The sequence below is a fragment of the Pseudoliparis swirei genome, chromosome 14 (genome assembly GCF_029220125.1).
Source record: "Pseudoliparis swirei isolate HS2019 ecotype Mariana Trench chromosome 14, NWPU_hadal_v1, whole genome shotgun sequence".
Taxonomy (NCBI): Eukaryota; Metazoa; Chordata; class Actinopteri; order Perciformes; family Liparidae; genus Pseudoliparis; species Pseudoliparis swirei.
The window spans coordinates 7,869,221-7,890,231 of NC_079401.1; the positions used below are offsets into that span (position 1 = coordinate 7,869,221).

Below are 21,011 nucleotides of genomic sequence, written 5' to 3' on the forward strand. Positions count from 1 at the left end.
TATATAAAACGACGGCAAGAGAGAAACTCTTTATTTCTTCTGAATACATAGTTGTATTGTTGAAGGTCTTATGTCACATGGCTGGAGACAAGAAGTCCCCAGAGTGCAGAGAGCCCAGACACTGTGATGCATGATGGGAAATACCGACTGACGTTTTAAATACAACGAATAGCTACGCGTTAGTTACATCCCCTGAATTGAATCAAAAGCAGTGTTATGCTGCATTATTGCAGATCAATATTCACCTTCATTGTATACATCATTGTACTATTCATTTACAATATTCTCTGATAAGCGTATGTTTTTCTTGTCAGGAATAATCTTGTAGAATTGTCCAGTGTCTCGAAAGTAATTTGACTAAAATGTTGTATATTATGTTGATGAACCTGTAACTTCAACTGTCCAACAGAGGGCGGCACATATTGATAATATACTTTCACTCATATTATGACTACAATTTAGCCCCACTGATGACTTTTGTCCACTTTTCATTCGGTCATAACTATTATCTAAGCAACAATGTTTTAATTAGGAATATTTTAACAGATTTTCTTTTTTCTACAATAAAATGTTTTAGATAAATCAGCCACGTATTTTTAATACATGTGTAGATTTCGTGGGGCATCGCTGGAAATAGAGAGGAACTTGCTGAATATGTAAATACATTTTATTTACAGACATTTGTATTTATTGTGGTTTGATTAGCCTGTTAGTCGCCAGTGGTCCTGGGCTGTGCAGCGTCAGTCATCAATAGAAGCGTGGGTTAAAGCGGAAGTTGGACGGTTTTGTCTTCAAAGTAAAAGCGTGAAACTCCTGACATAAAGATAAATCATTCAATCAAATGTAGGACACCTTTCTCTGTGCGCCTTGTTGATATTGACATAGAGGGATGTTAGCTTATTGAATACAATATGTACATGTTGTGGTGGAGTTGTCACACATTTACAGATGCCTTCATATTTTCCTTTATAATTTGTTTAACAAAAGGTGTTTCTGCCAAACGCATTCTATTGACAATTACTTTAATACATCATTATTAATACTATTATTATTATTATGTATGACTTAATATTATTTTAGATTAATTTAGGGCCCTATATTTTCTTTAAAAAATGTGTTTTTACGATTCAGAAAAGTTCAGATGATAGATGGACAGATTGTACTTGAAACATTGTGATTGACACAATATACAAAACACATACAACATGGCGCCATGAATGATATCTCATTAATTAATTTTAAATGTTGTTGATGGTATGACAATAATACACACAGAATGCCCTTTGCTTTCTCAAGTATTTTGTAATTAAATAATATACCTTTAATGCAGCCTCCTATAGTTTTAGACCATTGCATATAAATATATTTGCGTTGCTAAAACATATAAAACAAAAATGTTGGGCAAAGAAGAAGAGCACAACGGCGACGACACAAACAGATTGTCAACAGTCACAAACTTGCCAGAATCATGTGCTTTTAGTTTGAAAGACATAAAAGGAAGTCGCGTCTTAGAGCGTGTCACTTGACTCTAGTCCTGCTGCTACAATTGTGAGAGAGAGAGAGAGAGAGAGAGAGAGAGAGAGAGAGAGAGAGAGAGAGAGAGAGAGAGAGAGAGAGAGAGAGAGAGAAAGAATACGAAGCTGTTAAAGGAAGGAACTCCCTTTCTGATTTCCACATCTATTGTTTTTTCTTCTATTTCGGACCAATATAATCGTTCATTTGTATAGGAGGCGGGGCTTGCGGACCCTCCTGTCTCATTTATAGAGGAAAGGCGATTGGAGCAGAGTGCTGCTGCTGCTGCTGTCTGACATTGGAGATCCGGCCATGAATTCGGCCGAACAGACGGTAACGTGGCTCATCACGCTGGGGGTCCTGGAGTCCCCCAAGAAGAGCATCTCTGACCCGGAGGCTTTCCTCCAGACGTCTCTGCAGGATGGAGCGGTGCTCTGCAGGCTGCTGGAGCGACTGCGACCCGGGACCGTGGACAAAGTAAGTGGATGGAGGGACACGGGGCTACGGGAGGAAAACAAGTACCCATCACTGGAGGAATGTGGTACAGAAAAACATGGAAAATATGAAAGGGAAATATATGTAGCCCCGAGGCAGTGCATGAAAAAAACAATTATTCTATAAAAAAGTCTTCAGAAAATAAATAACAGTAAAATGCCAGGTAAATGTTAAGCATTTAAAAACTGACTACTATACAATTGCAATAACAATATTGCCAGACACTATTAACACACATTATCCGACCCCCCCCCTCCCCTCCTTTGACATTAATTAAGGGGGGAGCACTTTTTAAACACTTGAATGGTTGTAATATTACTTTAAAATCTATTCTCTTAAAATTAATAATTTATACTAAAAACTGTATATGTTTTGGTTATTTTTCAGGGGGAGAGATAATAAGAAATAAGATATGTTACATGTGATGTGTTAACCAGATCATATTATTTCATATAGATTAGCATCTGAAATGATATTGCTGTAATTCTTATAATGTTAATTAATATAACTAATATAATACTTATATTGAATGTAAGCTGACTCCACTACTAATTGGTCCACTGTTTACAAGAGTTAAATACCATTGGTCACCAAAACCAGTACACACCTACAGTAGAGAGTTATAGCCTACCATTCCCCTGTCTCGCACACACACACGTACACGTACACGCACGCACACACACACACGCACACACACACACACACACGATGGACTATGAGCCTGTTGACGTCATATCCTCCTTTGGTTTATCCACCCTCCCTGTCAGATCTCTATCAAAGTAAATTCTATTAGCTTCAACCCAGCAAAGAGGAAGACCCGCCATCCTTCAAAATAAAAGCATAACTCGGATCATCCACTGTACCATTTAGTTTGCCTCCTCTTGGAACAGCCATGTCACCACAGCTCCACCTTTGTGACGGCATAACAACTCATTAAAAGTATCATATATATATATATATATATATATATTGTAGCTGAGTTTTGTTTTGCAAACAAGACACAATTCAAACCGAGAGGATCCTTCATAAATTATTTAAAAACTAAAGATACCCGAGACAAAAACAACAATGTATCTTACTACTAACTGCAATGCTAATAACGATGAAAGTAGCTTTTGCAGAAAGCTCAATGTTAAAAACTACATATATATAAATTGCCTTAATCTGAAAATTAAAACCGGAAGTTGCTTTAATTGTTTTAGTTAACTTGACGCGGTGAAGCAGCAGGTGTCCAGTTGACTAGCAGCGCCTAGAATACGATTGTTTACATGATGAAAACACCTCCAACTCCTCCATGAACTGTTTATCAATATGTCACGTGACTATTTCTGGATAATCTCGTTACTTTCTGTGTGCAGTTCTTCCAGGAGCCGAGGGGCGACAGCGAGTGTCAGCGCAACATCTCCGAGTTTGTTAAAGGCTGCGGGGCTTTCGGCGTAGAGGTGAGTTAATACACCTGTGTTCATAAATGCACGGACTATCAATCTGTATTAATGCGTGCACTTCGTGTGAAGCCTCGGAAACGCATTGCTTCACACCTGCGTGACGTAACACTTGTTTATTTCACCTTTAGAAACGTCCATGTCGTGCTGTACGTGTCGGTGACGTCTGTGCTGTTAATGTTTAGCCGCTATTCGGCGCGCGCAACAGTTGTTGTAATCACGAGCAACCTGGACAGGTGTGGTTTATCAATCGATACGGCTGTGGCGGGCATTTCTTTTTCCAATATTACTTGGAAATTAGTAATTACAATACAAATACCGTCTCTCTCTCTCTCTCTCTCTCTCTGAAAAGGGTTTAATAGTTGGAACTGATAACGACTTTCTTCTATTATCCCACGTGGAATACTTCATCGGACGAGAAGGAGAGCGATAACCTTTGGTCTAAAGGAAGACTCATTTGGAGTTGAAGATACTAATTTGATTTGCATGTTTATCAAAAAATCTGAGCTCAAAAACTGTGTGTGTGTGTGTGTGTGTGTGTGTGTGTGTGTGTGTGTGTGTGTGTGTGTGTGTGTGTGTGTGTGTGTGTGTGTGTGTGTGTGTGTGTGTGTGTGTGTGTGTGTGTGTGTGTGTGTGTGTGTGTGTGTGTGTGTAACTGTCTGTGTTTGTGCAACAGTAGTTTTGAGTCAGGTTATATCCGGCTCCATTGTGTGATGTGCACAATTGCACCACACACACACATTACAAAACATGTAATCCTAGTGAAAAAAGAGCAGATTATGCAACACATCAATCCTGGACTGTCGGATCTTTTGAATGAAGTTTGTTTCTCTTGTATTGTGGAGACTCGGGAGAATCTTTTTTTCCTTTCATGTCCCTAAAAGCCGAGTCGTTGATGCGAAGGGCGACTTTAAACAACATCCTAAATCCGTTTTTGAAAAGGAGCAATGGAAAAAGTGTGAGCGGAGGAGATGGAGGAGGAGAAGAAGAGTAGGTGGGGGGGTGGCTGGCGTAATGCCAAACGTCGGGCAGTCTGTGGACGTATCAATCAGGTTGATTAGAAATATGTCAGCCCGGTTACTGGAAGCCAAGGCCTCCATGAAGTCATCCTCCCAGTGAGTCACTGGACGGGCGGAGGACGAGTCGCACCTTCACGACGGGTGTGTGGTTGAGCTCTGACTAACCGGAGCGGCACAATGAATCGGATCTTAAATCTGTGAATTAAACTTGATCCGGTGGGATGTTGATTGTGTGCATTGACTCCCCGTTATCAGGTCGGCTGTTTGTTTAAAGTATCCTGGGATTACGTCCTCTCTTCTCCTCGCAGCTGCACGTGAGCGTCTGTTCCAGAGTAGTTAATATCTGTGATGGGGTTTGTCATTGCAGCGGCATTACTTCTATTTATGTAAAGTTTCATTGTATTGTATTTACCTATTCATTCTGATTTTAAAGATGTATTTAAAGCAGGTTTTATTGAGTTAAATATCAGGAACGTCCTTTGGTGGATTTACATTATGTATAGTGCAGTAATACTAATGTGTTTTTTAAATACGGATAAATAATGAATCATTTGGACTCATAAGACTGGACTCTCATGCTGCAATGGAGAGTCATGAATAGGATGGATGTCCTGAATCTCATTTTTCCCGTTTGGTCGCTCTCTGTGTTTCAATATCAACCGCTCTGTTTCTCCACGAGTGAGGAAGAATAACCTTCTGCGAATGCTTTTCTTTCCCTATATATCGTTTTCATTGATGCTCGATTGTCCTGGAACAGCTCAATACCTCAAATGTGTAGGAATGCCACCTCATTGGTACATTTCTACTGCAACAGTGCATCGAAAGCCTCCGTTTTGCATCTTGGCCCGATGCCAGCGGGAGAGAGGGAAGTGTGTATTTACTGTTGGCTCCACACTGCCCTGACTACTAATCAGCCTGTGGATGTAAATCAGATCAAGTGGGTTCTTAGGAGGACGAGAACATTAAGGAACGCCGTTGTCTTGCCATCGGATTAAAGAGACCGGCTCTGTAAAGAATTAGAAATAGGACTGACCACTATGCTCTCAGTTTTTAGTTTTATTTTGAAACTTTTTTATTTTTTATCAGAAGTTTTGAAGCCCCACATTGCCTCCACCTTCACACCTTGGGAATGTAGACGTCAGTCAGTGTGTGTGTGTGGTATACACGAGTTTAGGGTCTTTTGATTGTGCGTGTGTGTGTGTGTGTGTATGTGACGGGATTACAAGGAGAAACTCAGACTTTTAGTAATCCGGCTCCAGACTGCAGTTGGAGTAGGGACTCAAACCTCCACCACTCTGAGCATTTCTTCCTTTTTTAGGCTGACGTTTGCTTTCACAATGTAAATTCCATATTGAGAATTGATGCAAGTGAATTAAGAATATTCTGAAGGAACGAACCCACATTACCTGGAAATCGTATTTGTTAAATTAATTTCGTGAACCATATTCTTACAAAGTGTTTTATAAAAGTATTTCATGTTCTTTCTGTTCCCTTCAGCCCTTCGAGGTTAATGACCTCCTGCAGGGGCTCAACTTCTCCACGGTCCTAAACTCCTTGGTTTCGCTCAACAAAGCTACTGAAGGTGAGCGAAACATTTCACCTTTTTCATTTATTCTTTTGATTTATTCACCTTCTTTTCTTTGGTTTTCTATAAGTGGACTATACATGTACATTTGTATGTATTCAATTAATAAAAGCATTGCTAGTAGGTAGTAGTATTGTCTGTGATAATGTCATATCTTTTTATTCTGCATTAAATAATAATTTGATAAATGCTCTGTAGGATCATTGGTGTCATGACCTTTATGAAGACATTTAGATCTGTTTAATTGTTTGTCTCGACTATTTATTGTTTCGCTGTGCAGATTTAAGTGTTTCTGAAGACGGCGAGTGTGCGCCGCACTCCTCGCACTTGAGGATCAAGTCCTTTGACTCTCTGAACTCTCACAGTCGCTCCTCCAAGGTGCTGCAGCCTCAGTACCGCAGCCTGGTGAGTTCCCGCCATCCGTCTGCCAGGAGATGAAACATCTGGACGGTGTCTGCACGGACTCAGTGGTCTCCGTCGTCCTCTCCTCCCCTCTAGGACATGTCGGAGGGCGGCGGGTGCGGCCACGCGCTCTTCAAGGCGCGCTTCACTTTCCAGCAGACCAACGAGGACGAGCTCTCGTTCTCCAGGGGCGACATCGTCAGTGTGAGCCGGCAGGAGGAGGGGGGCTGGTGGGAGGGCTCGGTCAACGGCAACTCGGGCTGGTTCCCCAGTAACTACGTCCGGGAGCTGAAAGGAAGCGGTGGGTGTCGCTTCAGATGGTGTGCATCCTTTTTTCAGTGCGGTGGGGAGAAGCAGTGTAACCAAAAACCTTGACCCCTTGAGGAAGCCGCCTGGCCCAGTTATCTTTGAACTGTAACACAAGCTAATCTGTGTGTCGCTTTTATTCTGGTTCATCGGAGCATGAGAGTCCTGACTTCTGACTGCATGTAAGAGCCACATCCCCGTGGTGTGATTGTGTCGCTTTCTGAGGAGAGGAGGCAGGGAACGAAGGAAGGAAGGAAGCTCCACGCGCACACAAAGACAGGAAGTGCCTGAGCTCTATAGAAAGGAACTTCCTGATTTGAAGCTCACAGCAGAAAACAAGGATCACGATAACAACGGCTGCAAAGGACGAGTGGCTCCATGTGCCCGTCAGAAATCAGCAGAGACCTCCTGTTTATCAGATAATTCACTTTCAAGCCTCCAATCATTGGTTGTCCTGCATTCTGTCTGACATGGGCACAACGTTGCCCTGCAGTCGGTTCATAAAGACCTCAGTTTTATTTCCTTGATGAGCGACGGCAGTCCAGCCGCGAGTCGTTGAACTAGAGACACAACGCGATAAAGTGGAAGGTCTCTAAATGTTGTTTATTTAATTGTGAAATAAGAACATCGTTAAAGGATTTGAAGATGATCAATGGTTTTTGGAGTATTTTTCAACTTGTTTTTTATAACCGTCAAGAGCTTTAACGTGTGTGTGTGTGTTTTTGAGTGTGAGTCTTGCAGGTTGTTTCCATGTGTCCTGACTTGCTTGTTTCTTTCTTGCTTTAAAGATAAGACGTTAGAAAAGCCGAAGTCTGGCACCCTGAAAAGCCCCCCCAAAGGTTTTGACACCACCCTCATCAGTAAGACCTACTACAACGTGGTGAGCATCATGAGGAAATGGGGTGTGTGTGTGGCTGCTTTTTGTGCAATCAATAATTTTTCACCCCGCACATCCATTTAACGATTGTGTCTGTGTGTGTGTGTGTGTGTGTGTGTGTGTGTGTGGAGCCTGAATGAGACCCCTGTGTGAGAGTGCAGCTGATGTAATGTAGGTTATCTCTTCCATCCCAGTGGTTTCTGGGGCAGCCTTGCCCCGGGGTTGGCTTGTGTGTGTGTGTTAATAATGCATCAAGCTGCGACAGCTCATTGAGACAGTCCATCTTTGTTGGAGTACCTGAGTCTCTCTCCCACAGACGCTGCCTGGAGTCGGAGCTGTTCCTAGATTTAAAAATAAAAAAGCATTACAAAAAGAAGATGGTGGTTTAGTTTGGGCTCGGGCTTCCTCTTCTGTGTCCGCCGACACGCCCATGTTTGACTAAACATAATGAATACATGAAAAAGGTATTGCAGGTGAATACTTGGAGGTCCAGACCTGAGGGGAGACGACGCCACATGTGTCTGAAGTATTCATGACCAGAACCCTCACACCCGAGAGGCTGTGATGTCATGGAGAGATGAGCCAATCAGCCGCTAGAGTCAGACCCATAGAAAGCTACTTGAGCCGGTCACAGCTCCCACAGGGTCTCATATCGCTCTCCATTGTCATTTAAGACCTCTCCTACTAATAAGCGAACAGCTCAGAGTCATGTATCCTGAGCAGGAGCTTTTATCTTGCATCAATGTGGAGGCTTTAATTTTACACATTTTTAAAGAAGTGTCATCCCATGCCAAGTTATTAAAATCTTCTTCTGTATTAATAATTGAGAGTGGATATTTGGAGAAAAATATCACGTTGGAATGATGTATTTTTGAATGTAATGCGATCTTTTATTGGCTGCAGTGATTCATTGGCTCTTTTTTTAATATTCAGAGGACTTTAATTAGGAATTAGAGTCTTTAAAAGTTTCGTTGAGCCTCACACTGAAAATAATCTAAAAGTGTGTGTGTGTGTGTGTGTGTGTGTGTCCCCTTCAGGTCCTGCAGAACATCCTGGAAACAGAGAGTGAATATTCGAGGGATCTCCAGAGTCTCCTCGGCTCCTACCTGCGTTCGCTTCAACCGACAGACAGGTGCAGTTATTTTTATACTTTTTTATTGTTTTATTCAACGGAGTCAGATGTAAGAGGGGTAGCGACACACACACGCACACACATAGAGCATATCTTTTGCAATATCACATTTGACAGAAGATATAAGAACACATTTTATATTATATGGATACTGGACGTGTCCTTTGTCCTAGATTGCACACATAAATATATTAAAACGTGCATGAATAATTATCCTCATCTCGTTGAGCTCGGCAAGTATTATGATTTATTTATACCAGCCTTTTATTGAAAATGTCAGTGATCCATGGATTTGACTCCTCCTCTCCTCTGTGCTCTCCTTTCCTCTCCTCCTCACTTCTCTGCATTGCAGACTCAGCAATGTTGACATCAGTCACATTCATGGGAATCTGGAGGAGATCTCCACCTTCCAGCAGATGTTGGTTCAGTCCTTGGAGGAACACACAAAGTCAGTGCTTTAATCTCCTTCTGTCAGCTACACATGCTCCTGAAACGTGATAATGAACTTATCAATTCATTATACGATGTTAATAACTGGATTAAAAAAAGCCTTTTTATAATGCGTTGCTGTAACCTCAGGGTTATCTACCAAAATTAGTCTTGCATTATTAACAGTTTACTTTAAAATATATTAAACAGAGGATGCTGTCAAATGCAGGCGTATTTTCACCATCATCCAGGTGTGTTAATATGGAGAACATTGTTATTATGAGTGCATCTGTTGCTTTTCTTTGTCAATTTATGAGTGAATTAAATATATTTAGCTTCTGATGAACTTTCTCTGGCTTCTAAATAGAGGAACGCTGAAGCTCAGACCTGATATGAGCCTGAGAGGAGTTTAATGTCGGCCGTTATTCGAGCGACAGCGACATCTAGTGGTAGACTGGAGTAACTGTCTGAGTAGATAGAGACGATTTGGTGATAAAGTGTCTTTAAGATTCAAGATTCAAGATTCAAGATGTTTTATTTGTCACATACACACACAGGGTGTGCAGTGAAATGAAAGTGGCAATGCTCAGCAGGAATGTGCAAGGGCAACAAGTACACACTATTTACAAATAAAAAACAACACAATATTTACAGTAAGTGTGTGTGTGTGTGTGTGTGTGTGTGCCTAAGAGGGGCAGTTGTGTGGGTCTATGTGGGGGTCCTGGTGAGGTCGGAGTTCACAATCCTGATGGCCTGAGGAAAGAAACTCCGTCTCAGTCTCTCTGTTCTTGCAGCGTGACTACGGAGGCGCCTGCCTGACCGCAGCAGCTGAAACAGTCTGTTGTTGGGGTGGTGAGGATCCTTCATGATCCTGCCGGCTCTGGTTCTGCACCTCCTGGTGTACAAGTCCTGCAGGGTGGGGAGTGTAGTTCCAATAGTGCGCTCCCTGTCCTGAGCGGAGCAGTTGCCAAACCAGGCTGTGATGCTTCCTGACAGGACGCCTCTACAGCTCCAGAGTAGAAGGACTGAAGGATCCTCTGGGAAACTTTAAATTTCCTCAGCTGCCTGAGGTGGTAGAGGCGCTGCCTTGCCTTTCTCACCAGAGTGTCTGTGTTCAAGGACATGTCAGATCCTCGGTGATGTGGACTCCCAGGTATTTATACCCGCTCACCCTCTCCACAGTAGTCCCGTTAATCCCCAGTGGTGAGTACGTCCTCTGTTGTTGTACCTTCCTAAAGTCCACAATCAGCTCCTTAGTTTTCAGAATCAGAATCAGAATCAGAAACAGGTTTATTGCCAAAGAATGAATGTTTTCACAAACAAACGAGGAATTTTTTTTGGTGGAAGGTGCAACATTTGGACATGACAAACAACAATCAACGCAAGGAGGGAGGAGGAGTGGGAGGAAGAGGGAGGAGGAGGAAGAGGAAGGAGCGGGAAGAAGGAGGAGAGAGGAAGGTGGAAGAAGAGGTGGTAGTCCTGGGGGTGACAGTCAGTCAGTCCCGGGTCCATTGATGAGTTCCGGCCCGACCGCCCGGAAAAAAGCTATTGGTGTGGCGGGAGGTCGTGGTCATGATGGACCGCGAGCTCTCCCCCGGAGAGAGGGACACCGCAGCCTCCTCCCGGAGGGAGGGAGTGTCCAGGGTGGGAGGGTCGGCGACAATCTTTCTGGCCCGCAGTGACCTGGAAGTGAACAGGACCTGGAGGAAGGCAGATTGCAACCGATAACCCTCTCGGCCGAGCGGATGATGCTCTGCAGCCTGCGCTTGTCTTTGGCTGTGGCTGCAGGGTGCCAGACGGTGATGGAGGAGCAGATGTTGGACTCAACGATGGCCGTGGTGAACTGTACCATCATCTTCCCTGGCAGGTTGAATTTCCTCAGCTGCCTCTGGAAGAACATCCTATGCTGGCCCTTCTTGGAGATGCCGCCCATGTTCAGCTCCCACTTGAGATCCTGGGACGTGATCCAGCCCAGGAAGCGGTAGGACTCCACAGCGTCGGGGAGTCACACAGGATGAGAGGGGGAGGGGGCTGCATTCCTCCTGAAATCCACAACCATCTCCACTGTCTTCAGAGCGTTGAGCTCCAGGTTGTTCTGGCTGCACCAGGTCACCAGGTGGTCAGTCTCCCACCTGTAGGCGGTCTCGTCCCCCCCAGAGATGAGTCCAATGAGGGTGGTGTCATCCGCGAACTTTAGGAGCTTGACGGACTGGTGACTGGAGGTGCAGCTGTTGGCAGGAGAACAGCAGAGGGAGAGAACACAGCTTTGGGGGAACCGGCGCTGGTGGTCCGGGAGCCTGAGACGTGTTTCCCCAGCCTCACGTGCTGCTTCCTGTCGGTCAGGAAGTCTGTGATCCACCTGCAGGTGGAGTCGGGCACGGGCAGCTGGGAGAGCTTGTCCTGCAGCAGGGACGGGATGATGGAATTGAAGGCAGAGCTGAAGTCCACAAACAGGATCCTGGGCGAGGGTCGGGAGTCCAGATGCTGGAGGATGTAGTGAAGGGCTGTTGACTGCATCGCCTGCAGACCTGTTGGCTCTGTAGGCGAACTGCAGGGGGTCCAGGGGGGTGGGTGATGGTCTTGAGGTGTGACAGGACCAAGCGTTCAAGGACTTCATGACCACAGAGGTCAGGCGACGGGCCTGTAGTCATTGAGTCCTGTGATCTTGGGTTTTTGGGACGGGATGATGGTGGAGGCCTTGGAAGCAGGCTGGAACAGTGGTGTCTCGAGGTGTTGAAGATGTCGGTGAACACCGGAGACAGCTGGTCGGCACAGTGCTTCAGGGTGGAGGGGAGACGGAGTCCGGCCGCTGCTTTATGGGGTTCTGCTTTTAAACAGCCTGTTGACGGATCTCTCCAGGATGACGAGGCGTCGCTCAGTTGATGGAGGGTGCTCCAGAGGTGTGAGCCCCTGATGGGCTGGCTGAGGGTGGGCTGATGGTCTGCGGCTTGTTGGTGGGGCTGTGGGGATTGTCTCAGGACTGCTCCATTGTCTTTCAAAGCGGCAGTAGAACTCATTTAGCTCATCTGCCAGAAGCACATTGTTCATGGAGTGGGGTGATTTGGGCTTGTAGTTGGTGATCTGCCTGAGCCCTCTCCAGACAGAAGCAGAGTCGTTTGCTGAGAGCTGCTGTTGCAGTTTCTCAGAGTACAGTCGTTTAGCATCTCTCACCGCCTTGCTAAACCTGTATTTGGACTCTGTGTACAGGTCCTTGTCCCCACTCCTGAATGCCTGGTCCTTCTGCAGTCTTAGCTTCCTGAGCTCGGCAGAACCAGGGTTTGTCGTTGTTATAACTCACCCTGGAGCTGGATGGAATACAGCTGTCCTCACAGAAGCTGATGTAGGAAGTTACAGCCTCTGTGTACTCATCCAGGCTGTTGGTAGCAGTCCTGAAGACATCCCAGTCAGTACAGTCAGCGTACAGTCAACCAGATCCTCCAGAGCCTCACTGGTCCACTTCTTGAACTTCCTCACCACAGGTTTGCAGAGCTTTAGTCTCTGCCTGTATGAGGGAATCAGATGGACCATGACGTGGTCAGAGTTTCCCAGTGCAGCTCGAGGGACGGGTGATAGGCCCTGCTGATTGTTGTGTAGCAGTGGTCCAGAATGCTCTTCTCTCTGGTAGGGCATTTAATTAACTGTCTATATTTAGGAGTTCGTGGCTGAGGTTTCCTTTGTTAAAATCCCCAGTACATAACCAAAGAGTCCGGAAGGTCCGCCCACACGCGCGTATCTGTTCAGCGAGTGTCTGCAGCCCCGTCACACGCTCCCGGCGCGCATGTACCGCCAGGATGAATGAAGCGAAACACGGGGAGTAGAAGGGTTTGCAGTGGATGATAAAGATTCCAGGTCCGCGAACAGTGCTGTAGAATCACCGTTACGTCGTTGCACCAGCCGTTGTTGAGGTAAAAACAGATTCCTCCACCCTTTTTTTTGAGAGCTCCGGTGGCCCCGGTCCCTCGGAACAGCTGGAGCCAGCGAGCTGGGAGCGCAGAGTCTGGCATCACACTAAGCAATGATTCCGTGAAACACAGAACGGAGGATGAGGAGAAGTCTCTGTCTCTCCCACCAGCAGCTGGAGTTCGTCCAGTTTGTTGCACAGTGAGCGGACGTTGAGAGAAATATGCCCGGCAGCGCTGCACGAGATCCCCGCTTCGTGAGCCACGACGCGCCCCCGACGTTTCCTCTCCTCGCGCGTTTCACACCACGCGTGTAGGTGAGCACCTTTACAAAATGTCCAGTAACTCCACAGAAGTTAAAACGTTGGAAGTAAATCCGCTGGAGTTGTTCCCCTTATGTTCAAGAGTTCCTCTCTGGTGAAAGAGCTCTGGGAATCCCAGCAGAAAACAGTATTTAAAACGAAAACAATAAAAAACATCGCGCACCAACACACCGAGGCGACCTTTCGCGGCGCCATCAGATGTCTGGAGGTGACATTCATGATGATTCATTCAGATGTCTGGAGGTGACATTCATGATGAGGCTGTTGTCCTGGCACCAGAGTGACAGATCAGCAACTTCCTCCAGGTAGGCCTTCTCGTCGTTGTCGGAGATCAGGCCCACCACCACTGTGTCATCCGCAAACTTGATGATGGTGTTGGCGCTGAACCTGGCCACACAGTCATGTGTGTACAGGGAGTACAGTAGGGGGCTGAGGACGCAACCCTGGGGGGATCCTGTGTTCAGGGTGAGGGGTTTGGAGGTGTGTCTGCCCACCCTGACCACCTGTGGCCTGGCGGTCAGGAAGTCCAGGATCCAAGCACACAGGGGGGTGTTCAGTCCCAGCTCAATCAGCTTGCCGGCCAGTCTGGAGGGGACTATGGTGTTGAAAGCTGAACTATAATCAATGAACAGTAGTCTCACATAGCCCCCCCTCTGGCTGTCCAGATGAGAGAGTGTGGTGTGCAGTAAAGAGGTCAAGAAGATTTAAGTTTGTAAAATGTGTGTATTTAAAATCTTACAATCACATCAACGAATGGAGAAACTGGCCATCTATTGTTTGGTTGTTATTGTTTATCATTTTAAGTTTGTTGACACATCAATTTTGCAGAAGAGGAACATTTATGGCCTTGAATGCAAGCTTGATGCACATGTTCGAGAGTCACAATTTCTATGTTTTCGACTAGATTTTGTCTCGCTGATGCCCCAAAATTATAATCGGTTTAAATATTTATCGTTATGTGTCATTAAATGATGTGTCATGTGTAGACTCCCAGAGAACCAACAGAGGATCGGGGCCTTCTTCCTCAACCTGATGCCCCAGATAAAGCTCCTCTACGTGGCCTACTGCTCCAACCACCCGCTGGCTGTCAACGTACTCGTACAGCATAGGTACCGTCGGTGATATGTCATTTAGTATTTCATCTTGTGTGTTAGTTCCTAAAGTGTGTGACTATGTTGTGTATGTGTGTGTGTGTGTGCATCACAGTGAGGAGCTGGGGCAGTACATGGAGTCAAAGGGGTCGTCCACTCCTGGGATCCTGACTCTGACCACGAGTCTGAGTAAACCCTTCACCCGACTGGAGAGGTACCCAACACTGCTGAAGGAACTGGACAGACACATGGAGGTTAGCACCTGTCTGAATCATTATTATGATGATCCAAATGAACCAGTTTAATGTGAGTGATTCTCTCTCTGTTTTGCACCTGTGATTGACTTTTTATTTGATAATTTTCATGCATTAAATAGGAAAAAAATAACATTATTTTCCTGGTTTTATTCTTTTTTTGTTGTCTCAGGACCAACACCCGGACAGAGCCGAGCTCATTGCTGCCATGATGGACTTTAAAAACTTTGCAGTAAGACGCGCACACACACACACACACACACACACATTAGATTTTACTTCACGTCAGATAGCACGGATTTCTGAAGACAGCCAAAAGAAAGATTATTGCTACAAACGCTCAATGTAGTCGGTTTCCCATTTTATGTGTAATCGTACCAACTACCAGGCAACAGATGAACTGTATTGGTGTGTGTGTGTGTGTGTGTGTGTGTGTGTGTGCAGGTTCAGTGCCAGCAGGTGAGGAAGAAGAAGGACCTGGAGTTGCAGATTCTAACGGAGCCGATCCGAAACTGGGAGGGGGATGACATCCGAACCCTCGGCCCCGTTCTGCACATGTCCCACTCCACAGTCCACACGCAGGACTGCCAGGTACCGACGCCGGCTGAGTGACCTGAACAGGTGTCCTGTGAACGTACCCTGAGGTTTGCGTTCAGACTGTTCAAGTGACCACGAAAAGAGTCTGTTTTGTTTCTCAGGAGTCAAACGAACGCTACCTCGTCCTCTTCCCTCACACGCTGCTCGTGCTCTCCGCCAGCTTGAGGATGAGCGGCTTCATCTACCAGGTACACTACGCTGGAACTTCGGATGATTTTTAATGTGCTCCGGCCTCTTCGTTCCTCCGGTTCAAGCTCGCGTGTGTGTGTGTGTGTCTGTAGGGACGGGTACCGCTCTCAGGGATGCTCATCTCCAGAATAGAGGACGGAGAAAACCTGAAGAATGCTTTTGAAATTTCCGGTCGGCCTTTAATCTCATTTGAATGTTATAATTTGAATTATTTCAGATGAGGATCAGTCTGACATGAACATCTTTATAAAACAAACGTGTGTGTGTGTTGTTCAGGTGGCCAGTGTGATCGGATGCAGGTGGCCTGTAGCACTCAGCACGAGCTACAGGAGTGGCTGGACCTTCTCACGAAACACACACACACTCCGGCCACGCCCACACACAGGCCTCAGTCCGTCTGCCACACAGTGAGTCATCGCCTGAGCCTCTTCACCTCCTCCACGGAGCGTCTGTTCCCTCCTGTTCTCCTCCAACATCTTCTCTGCTTCCAGTTGCCCTCTCAGCCCGCCACTCCCTCCAGACACTCCGAGTCCCGCGGAGGGAGCGTTGGCCACGCCTACCACACCCTCCCCCGTCCCCCGTCATTCGGGACGGGGCTCAATAACAGCTCTATGTGGGGGCCCCTGGAGCCGCCGAGTACCCCCAAACCCTGGAGCCTGAGCTGCCTTCGCCCCGCTCCTCCTCTCCGGCCCTCGGCCGCTCTCTGCTTGAAGGAGGTGCTGTCCACTTATGGCTTTATTACAGCGGGTCTTGAGGATGTTAGAAGAGTTAGATTTGAAACCAACTCAAATTTGATCTACTTTCCTATTGAACGTGTCTGTGTCTTTCCTTTGTAGGATGTGAGTAAGAGTCCGAAGAACATGAAGAAACTTCTGCCAAAGAGGAAGCCAGACCGGAAACCTTCAGAGGAGGACTTCGCGGTCAGAAAAAGTAAGTGTGAAGGAACAATGGGACAAAAGAACAAAAGAAAAGTGGAAACGGATCAAGTTTGCTTTAAACTTCCCCAGAAAATGGTCCAAAAAAAGGAGTTTGATTTCATATAATTTCATTAAATTTAACTCAAAAGAAAAGATTTGTATATATCGGCGCCGAATTCCACATGACTCAAGTGTCCTTCTTCCCTGTCCTTGTCTCTCAGGTACAGCAGCTCTAGAGGAGGACGCTCAGATACTGAAGGTGATTGAGGCGTACTGCACCAGCGCCAAGACACGGCAGACGCTCAACTCCAGTGAGTGCGCACACACACACACACACACACACACACGCGCACACACTGTCTCATTGCTAACCACCGTTTGTTCTCTGCCGTCAGCTCTAACAATGTTTTTCTCTCTCCTCTCTTTTTTCGTGTCTGCCCTTCCTCTGCTTTCCTCATCCATCCGTTTCTTTTTCATTAACAACCCTCCATGTGTTTTGGTTTCACCGTCCTCTTATTCTGATATCTTACTCCTCATTTCCTTTATTTTTGTTTCCGTTTGCCTTTTTTTATATTGCTGTATTTGGTTCAAATCTTTTTTTCAATATGTTTCCCCCACTCCAACATTCAATTTGGTTTGTTCCAACCCCATCTATTGCTGGTTATTTCATGGTACAGCCTGGCAGGGGACCGACCTCATGCACAACCATGTGCTCGCTGACACCAGCATCACCGTCGCTGGTTTCCCCGGCAACCTGCCGAGTTCTGACCAGTCAGAGGACTCTGATTATGAAAGTCTCTGGACCGCCCATAGTTACAGGACGGCCTCATTTTCTCGTAAGACATCGGCGTCGTAAAGCACTGGCGTGCTGGCCAAGCAGCTGGCTTACAACGAGGGGCAGAAGTACACCTTTGTGAATCCTCCCGACTCTTTCCCCGTGTGTCTGTGTCGCTGTGTCCACGCCTCTGTGAAACCCCCGTGCAGTAGATATCCCATAGTACATATGTACAGTGTATTTACTGGCTGGATGTGTGTTTGTTTTGAAGGTAAAATGCATGTTTGTGTGCACGTGCATCACGCAGGGTTAATAACTCCCGCTGTCGTCTCCGTCCAATCAGGCTCCAGCAGGAAGGATGTGCACATGTTGTTCCCCGAGGAGGAGAAGATCATCGTGGAGGAGACCAGGAGCAACGGGCAAACTGTGGTGGAGGAGAGGTGAGAGTGGAGGGATGAAGGAGTGGAGGTGAAGACCTGCAGCAGCGTCAAAAGATACGCTACAAATGAAGATGGTCCATCCTGAACACACGGGGGAAAAAACCGCAACGCAGGCACACGTCTAGAAACTGACGTGTAAAAATGGAACATATCAAAACTTTACATTAGTTTTAAATTATTTGGTTTATATGCGTGTCAGAATAAAGCTGTTCTGTTCCTGCAGGAGTCTGGTGGACACCGTGTACAGCCTGAAGGATGAAATCCAGGGGCTCAAACAGGTACGTCAGGTTGCTTTTCATGTCACCAAATGCACATCTGCATTATTAATTAGGGATGCACAATATATTGGTGGCTGAAACATTATCCTCTGATGAATAAGAATATCAAATAATTGGTTGAGTCGATGCGATTTCGAGGAGGAAGAACTTTACTCATCCGGAGGGAAGTTGTTGCGCAGCAGTCGCGGGTCAAAGTGGGGAAGAGTGAACACGTATAGAATGAAAATACAACTAAATATAAACGGTACAGAGAATCAATAAGGAGTTTTTAGCCACCAATTTTACAGCTAAATACTTGTTTGCTTTCATCAAAAACAAACGGATCTTGTATCCTTCCTCCACTCTTCCGTTGTATCCTTCCATTCATGTCTCTCTTCTCCAGGACAACAAGAGGATGAAGAGGTCGCTGGAGGAGGAGCAGCGGGCGAGGAAGGAGCTGGAGAAGGTCGTCAGGAGAGTCCTGAAGAACATGAACGACCCCACCTGGGATGAGACCAACCTCTGAGACCGATGTGGATCCCATCACCAATTTCTGACTTGACAATGACCAAAAAACGAGCCGTTTAGGACCCCCCCCCCCCCCCCCCCCACGTGGACCGAAGCTGCCAACGTCACCACCTTCACCTGCTTTGACCTTCGCGGTGACCTTTGTGATGACCTGTGGACCAAGAGTAAAAAGCCTGCCAGCCGGCAGCGACGCCGTCCCGACCGACCGCAAAGCTGTGAAGCCAAATTAGCTGGTAGGTGTGATGACATCACTTCCTGTGCGTTTCCACACAGCCTTGTTCGGAGCACCGACGACCTCTTTCTCTCGTCCACCTGTGAATTCAGCTTTCATTCCTTCGTGCGCTTATTATCGGCGAGTATGATTTTTTTACCTTTCCCACGACAGTGTTTTATTGATTGGCCTCGTGCATGAAATATACATTTCAAAGAGATATGAACTTGAAATAGACACCCACACTCCCCATTTCACCAGCAGCCATTTTTATTTGATTGTACGATATATTTTTCTGGATTCTAAGAAATTATAACGTTGGTTTATTTTGTATATTAAATACAAAAGTGTAGTGCAGCACTCGGCCGCTTCAATTTAAAGTAAACTTACGTTTACCAGCTCTTAAAAGTTCTCCGATAGATGTGAAGGAAGATCACCATATTATTGAATGAATCTTTATGGGATATGCACGTTTCTGGAGTGATTATAAAAAAATATATTTGGAGAGAGATTTTCTCAGGAATTAGTTTCAGCCTTCAGCTCCAGATTATACTTCTATTTAAAGTGTCATATTCTTAAAGATTATCTCTACATCTATCAAAGAAACTTTTAAGAGTTTAGGAAACCCTGATTTAGAAGACTGTTTGACGTGGAAATAATGCAGATGACCTCAAAGCCAATTAACATGAATGCAGGCTGCTGTAAACACGATGTGAAGGCAGTACGTCACTTTACGATCCAGCTAAATGTACATGTTCACCTGTAAGAGTCATTTCAAGTTTTATTTATTACGTTTAACTTTTTTTCTAAACTACTGTCAGCTTTTTGTTGTTGTTGCTCCAGCTGTCAATATTACGAGGTCAGAAGGATTCAGTTGAACCGTTCGCGCTCGCCAAAGTCCAAGCAATACAACACTGGAACATTTTTAAAACATTTTTTTTACAGTGTCAATATGCAACTTACCGTGTAATGCTTTCTGATTTTTATATTTGTGATTCGTGTTTTTACTTTTTGATTTGTAACGCTGCTTATTTTCTACCGTTTGACCACACTGGAGTTGAGGCGAGCCTCGGGGAGAACAAGCATTCCTTTGCTGAAGTTATTATTGAAATAAATAAAAAAAACACACTAATGCAAAATAAATCGTCAAATAATGACCGTATGTATTTAAATGAAAGTGATAAATGTGTGTGTGTTCAAGTGTCATGGCGTCATCGCAGTAGTTACTATGACGAGAATCCTCCTCCCTCTATTTATTTCACCCGTTTGTCTGTGAATAAAACGATGAATCAAACCGGTGGACCCTCTCGTCTCTCGTCGAAAAGCAACGACGCGCATGAAGCGCCATCGCCGCACTTGAAATGATTTCTCACGTAAACGCGTCATACAGATTACACACAGATTACAACAGAGCCGTCACACGGTGGTCAGTAGAGGACGTTACTCATCTCTCCTAGAGGACACACTTTGTAGTACTGTGTGCACGTGTGTCTGCTGAGAGCACCGGATACATGAAGGACGTGTGGAAGTCATGCATCTCTATTTCAACTTCGTATTGTATTTAGATTCTTTACTTTGCCCACGTTTGGTCACGTGGTGTGAATATAACTACGCATTTAAACACTTTTACTACTTACGAGCATGTTGGTCATGTTTAATCCCTCCGGATTGCCTGTTGTGTCCAAACTCAGTGACATTGTGATGTGGTGTAACCATTTAATTTTATTTATTTTTTACCATTATAATTTGTGTTTGAGTGTCTTTATTCTGTTTTACAGATTATGCTATTTATATTTATATATGATATTATATGATATTCCTTTATTCGTCCCACAGTGGGGACATTTCAAAAATCACAGCAGCGGTGCACATCAGAGCATCAATGAAAATAAATATAAAACACAAAACTAAATACTAAAAACTTAATACTAAATATACAGGGGGAAACAAAGTAAAGTGCAGAGTTATTTATTTATATATTTATATAACAAGCGTTATATATATATAAATCTTACTGAATGCTGTGCGTGTTTTGTCATATTGATGAAAAATGCTTTTATTTTCTTGTGGCGTATTGATTGGGTGTTTTCTTCCCTGAGAGAGAGCTCTGTGATCGGCCGTAAGGAGTGAACAAGGAGAGCGGCGTGAGCCTGAGTAACTCGGAGCTACCGCATGCTTCGGTTCACCTGTTGTGCACATTCAGAATTGAGGTGAAAGATGAACTTTACGCCCGTGTGCAAGAGGTGAGACGCCTATTGTATCCACTCATTCATTGTGAAGCCTCCTTTCCCCCCCGAATTTGATCACCACACGTAGATACGCGACGCTTCA

At 45.3% G+C, this 21,011-nt stretch overlaps 1 protein-coding gene across 3 annotated transcripts; it reads left to right on the forward strand.

The window, feature by feature from the left end:
- The first annotated feature begins 1,650 nt into the window (after positions 1-1,650).
- Positions 1,651-19,974, forward strand: LOC130204447 (rho guanine nucleotide exchange factor 7-like). 3 transcript variants are annotated; one of them, XM_056431192.1, is made up of 22 exons: positions 1,651-1,989; positions 3,366-3,449; positions 5,966-6,050; positions 6,334-6,458; positions 6,552-6,756; positions 7,550-7,641; positions 8,676-8,770; positions 9,123-9,218; positions 14,408-14,530; positions 14,628-14,766; positions 14,939-14,998; positions 15,211-15,357; positions 15,465-15,551; positions 15,645-15,723; positions 15,829-15,959; positions 16,044-16,268; positions 16,389-16,482; positions 16,691-16,780; positions 17,147-17,305; positions 17,588-17,684; positions 17,908-17,962; positions 18,345-19,974. In XM_056431192.1, the coding sequence occupies exons 1-22, from the start codon at positions 1,825-1,827 to the stop codon at positions 18,465-18,467; spliced, it is 2,556 nt and encodes an 851-aa protein (XP_056287167.1). In that variant the 5' UTR covers positions 1,651-1,824; the 3' UTR covers positions 18,468-19,974. The 3 variants fall into 3 exon arrangements, with proteins under 3 accessions (XP_056287167.1, XP_056287168.1, XP_056287169.1); XM_056431193.1 differs by lacking the exon at positions 17,147-17,305 and having other exon boundaries at positions 1,652-1,989; XM_056431194.1 differs by lacking the exons at positions 1,651-1,989; positions 3,366-3,449 and having other exon boundaries at positions 6,032-6,050; positions 6,419-6,458.
- The last annotated feature ends 1,037 nt before the right edge of the window (positions 19,975-21,011 follow it).

Coding starts and splice junctions, on each gene's coding strand:
- LOC130204447 (XM_056431192.1), top strand. CDS start 1,825: ATGAATTCGGCCGAACAGACGGTAACGTGGCTCATCACGCTGGGGGTC. Junction 8,771..9,122: donor TCGCTTCAACCGACAGACAG/GTGCAGTTATTT, acceptor TCTGCATTGCAG/ACTCAGCAATGTTGACATCA. Junction 17,306..17,587: donor CAGGACGGCCTCATTTTCTC/GTAAGACATCGG, acceptor CCGTCCAATCAG/GCTCCAGCAGGAAGGATGTG.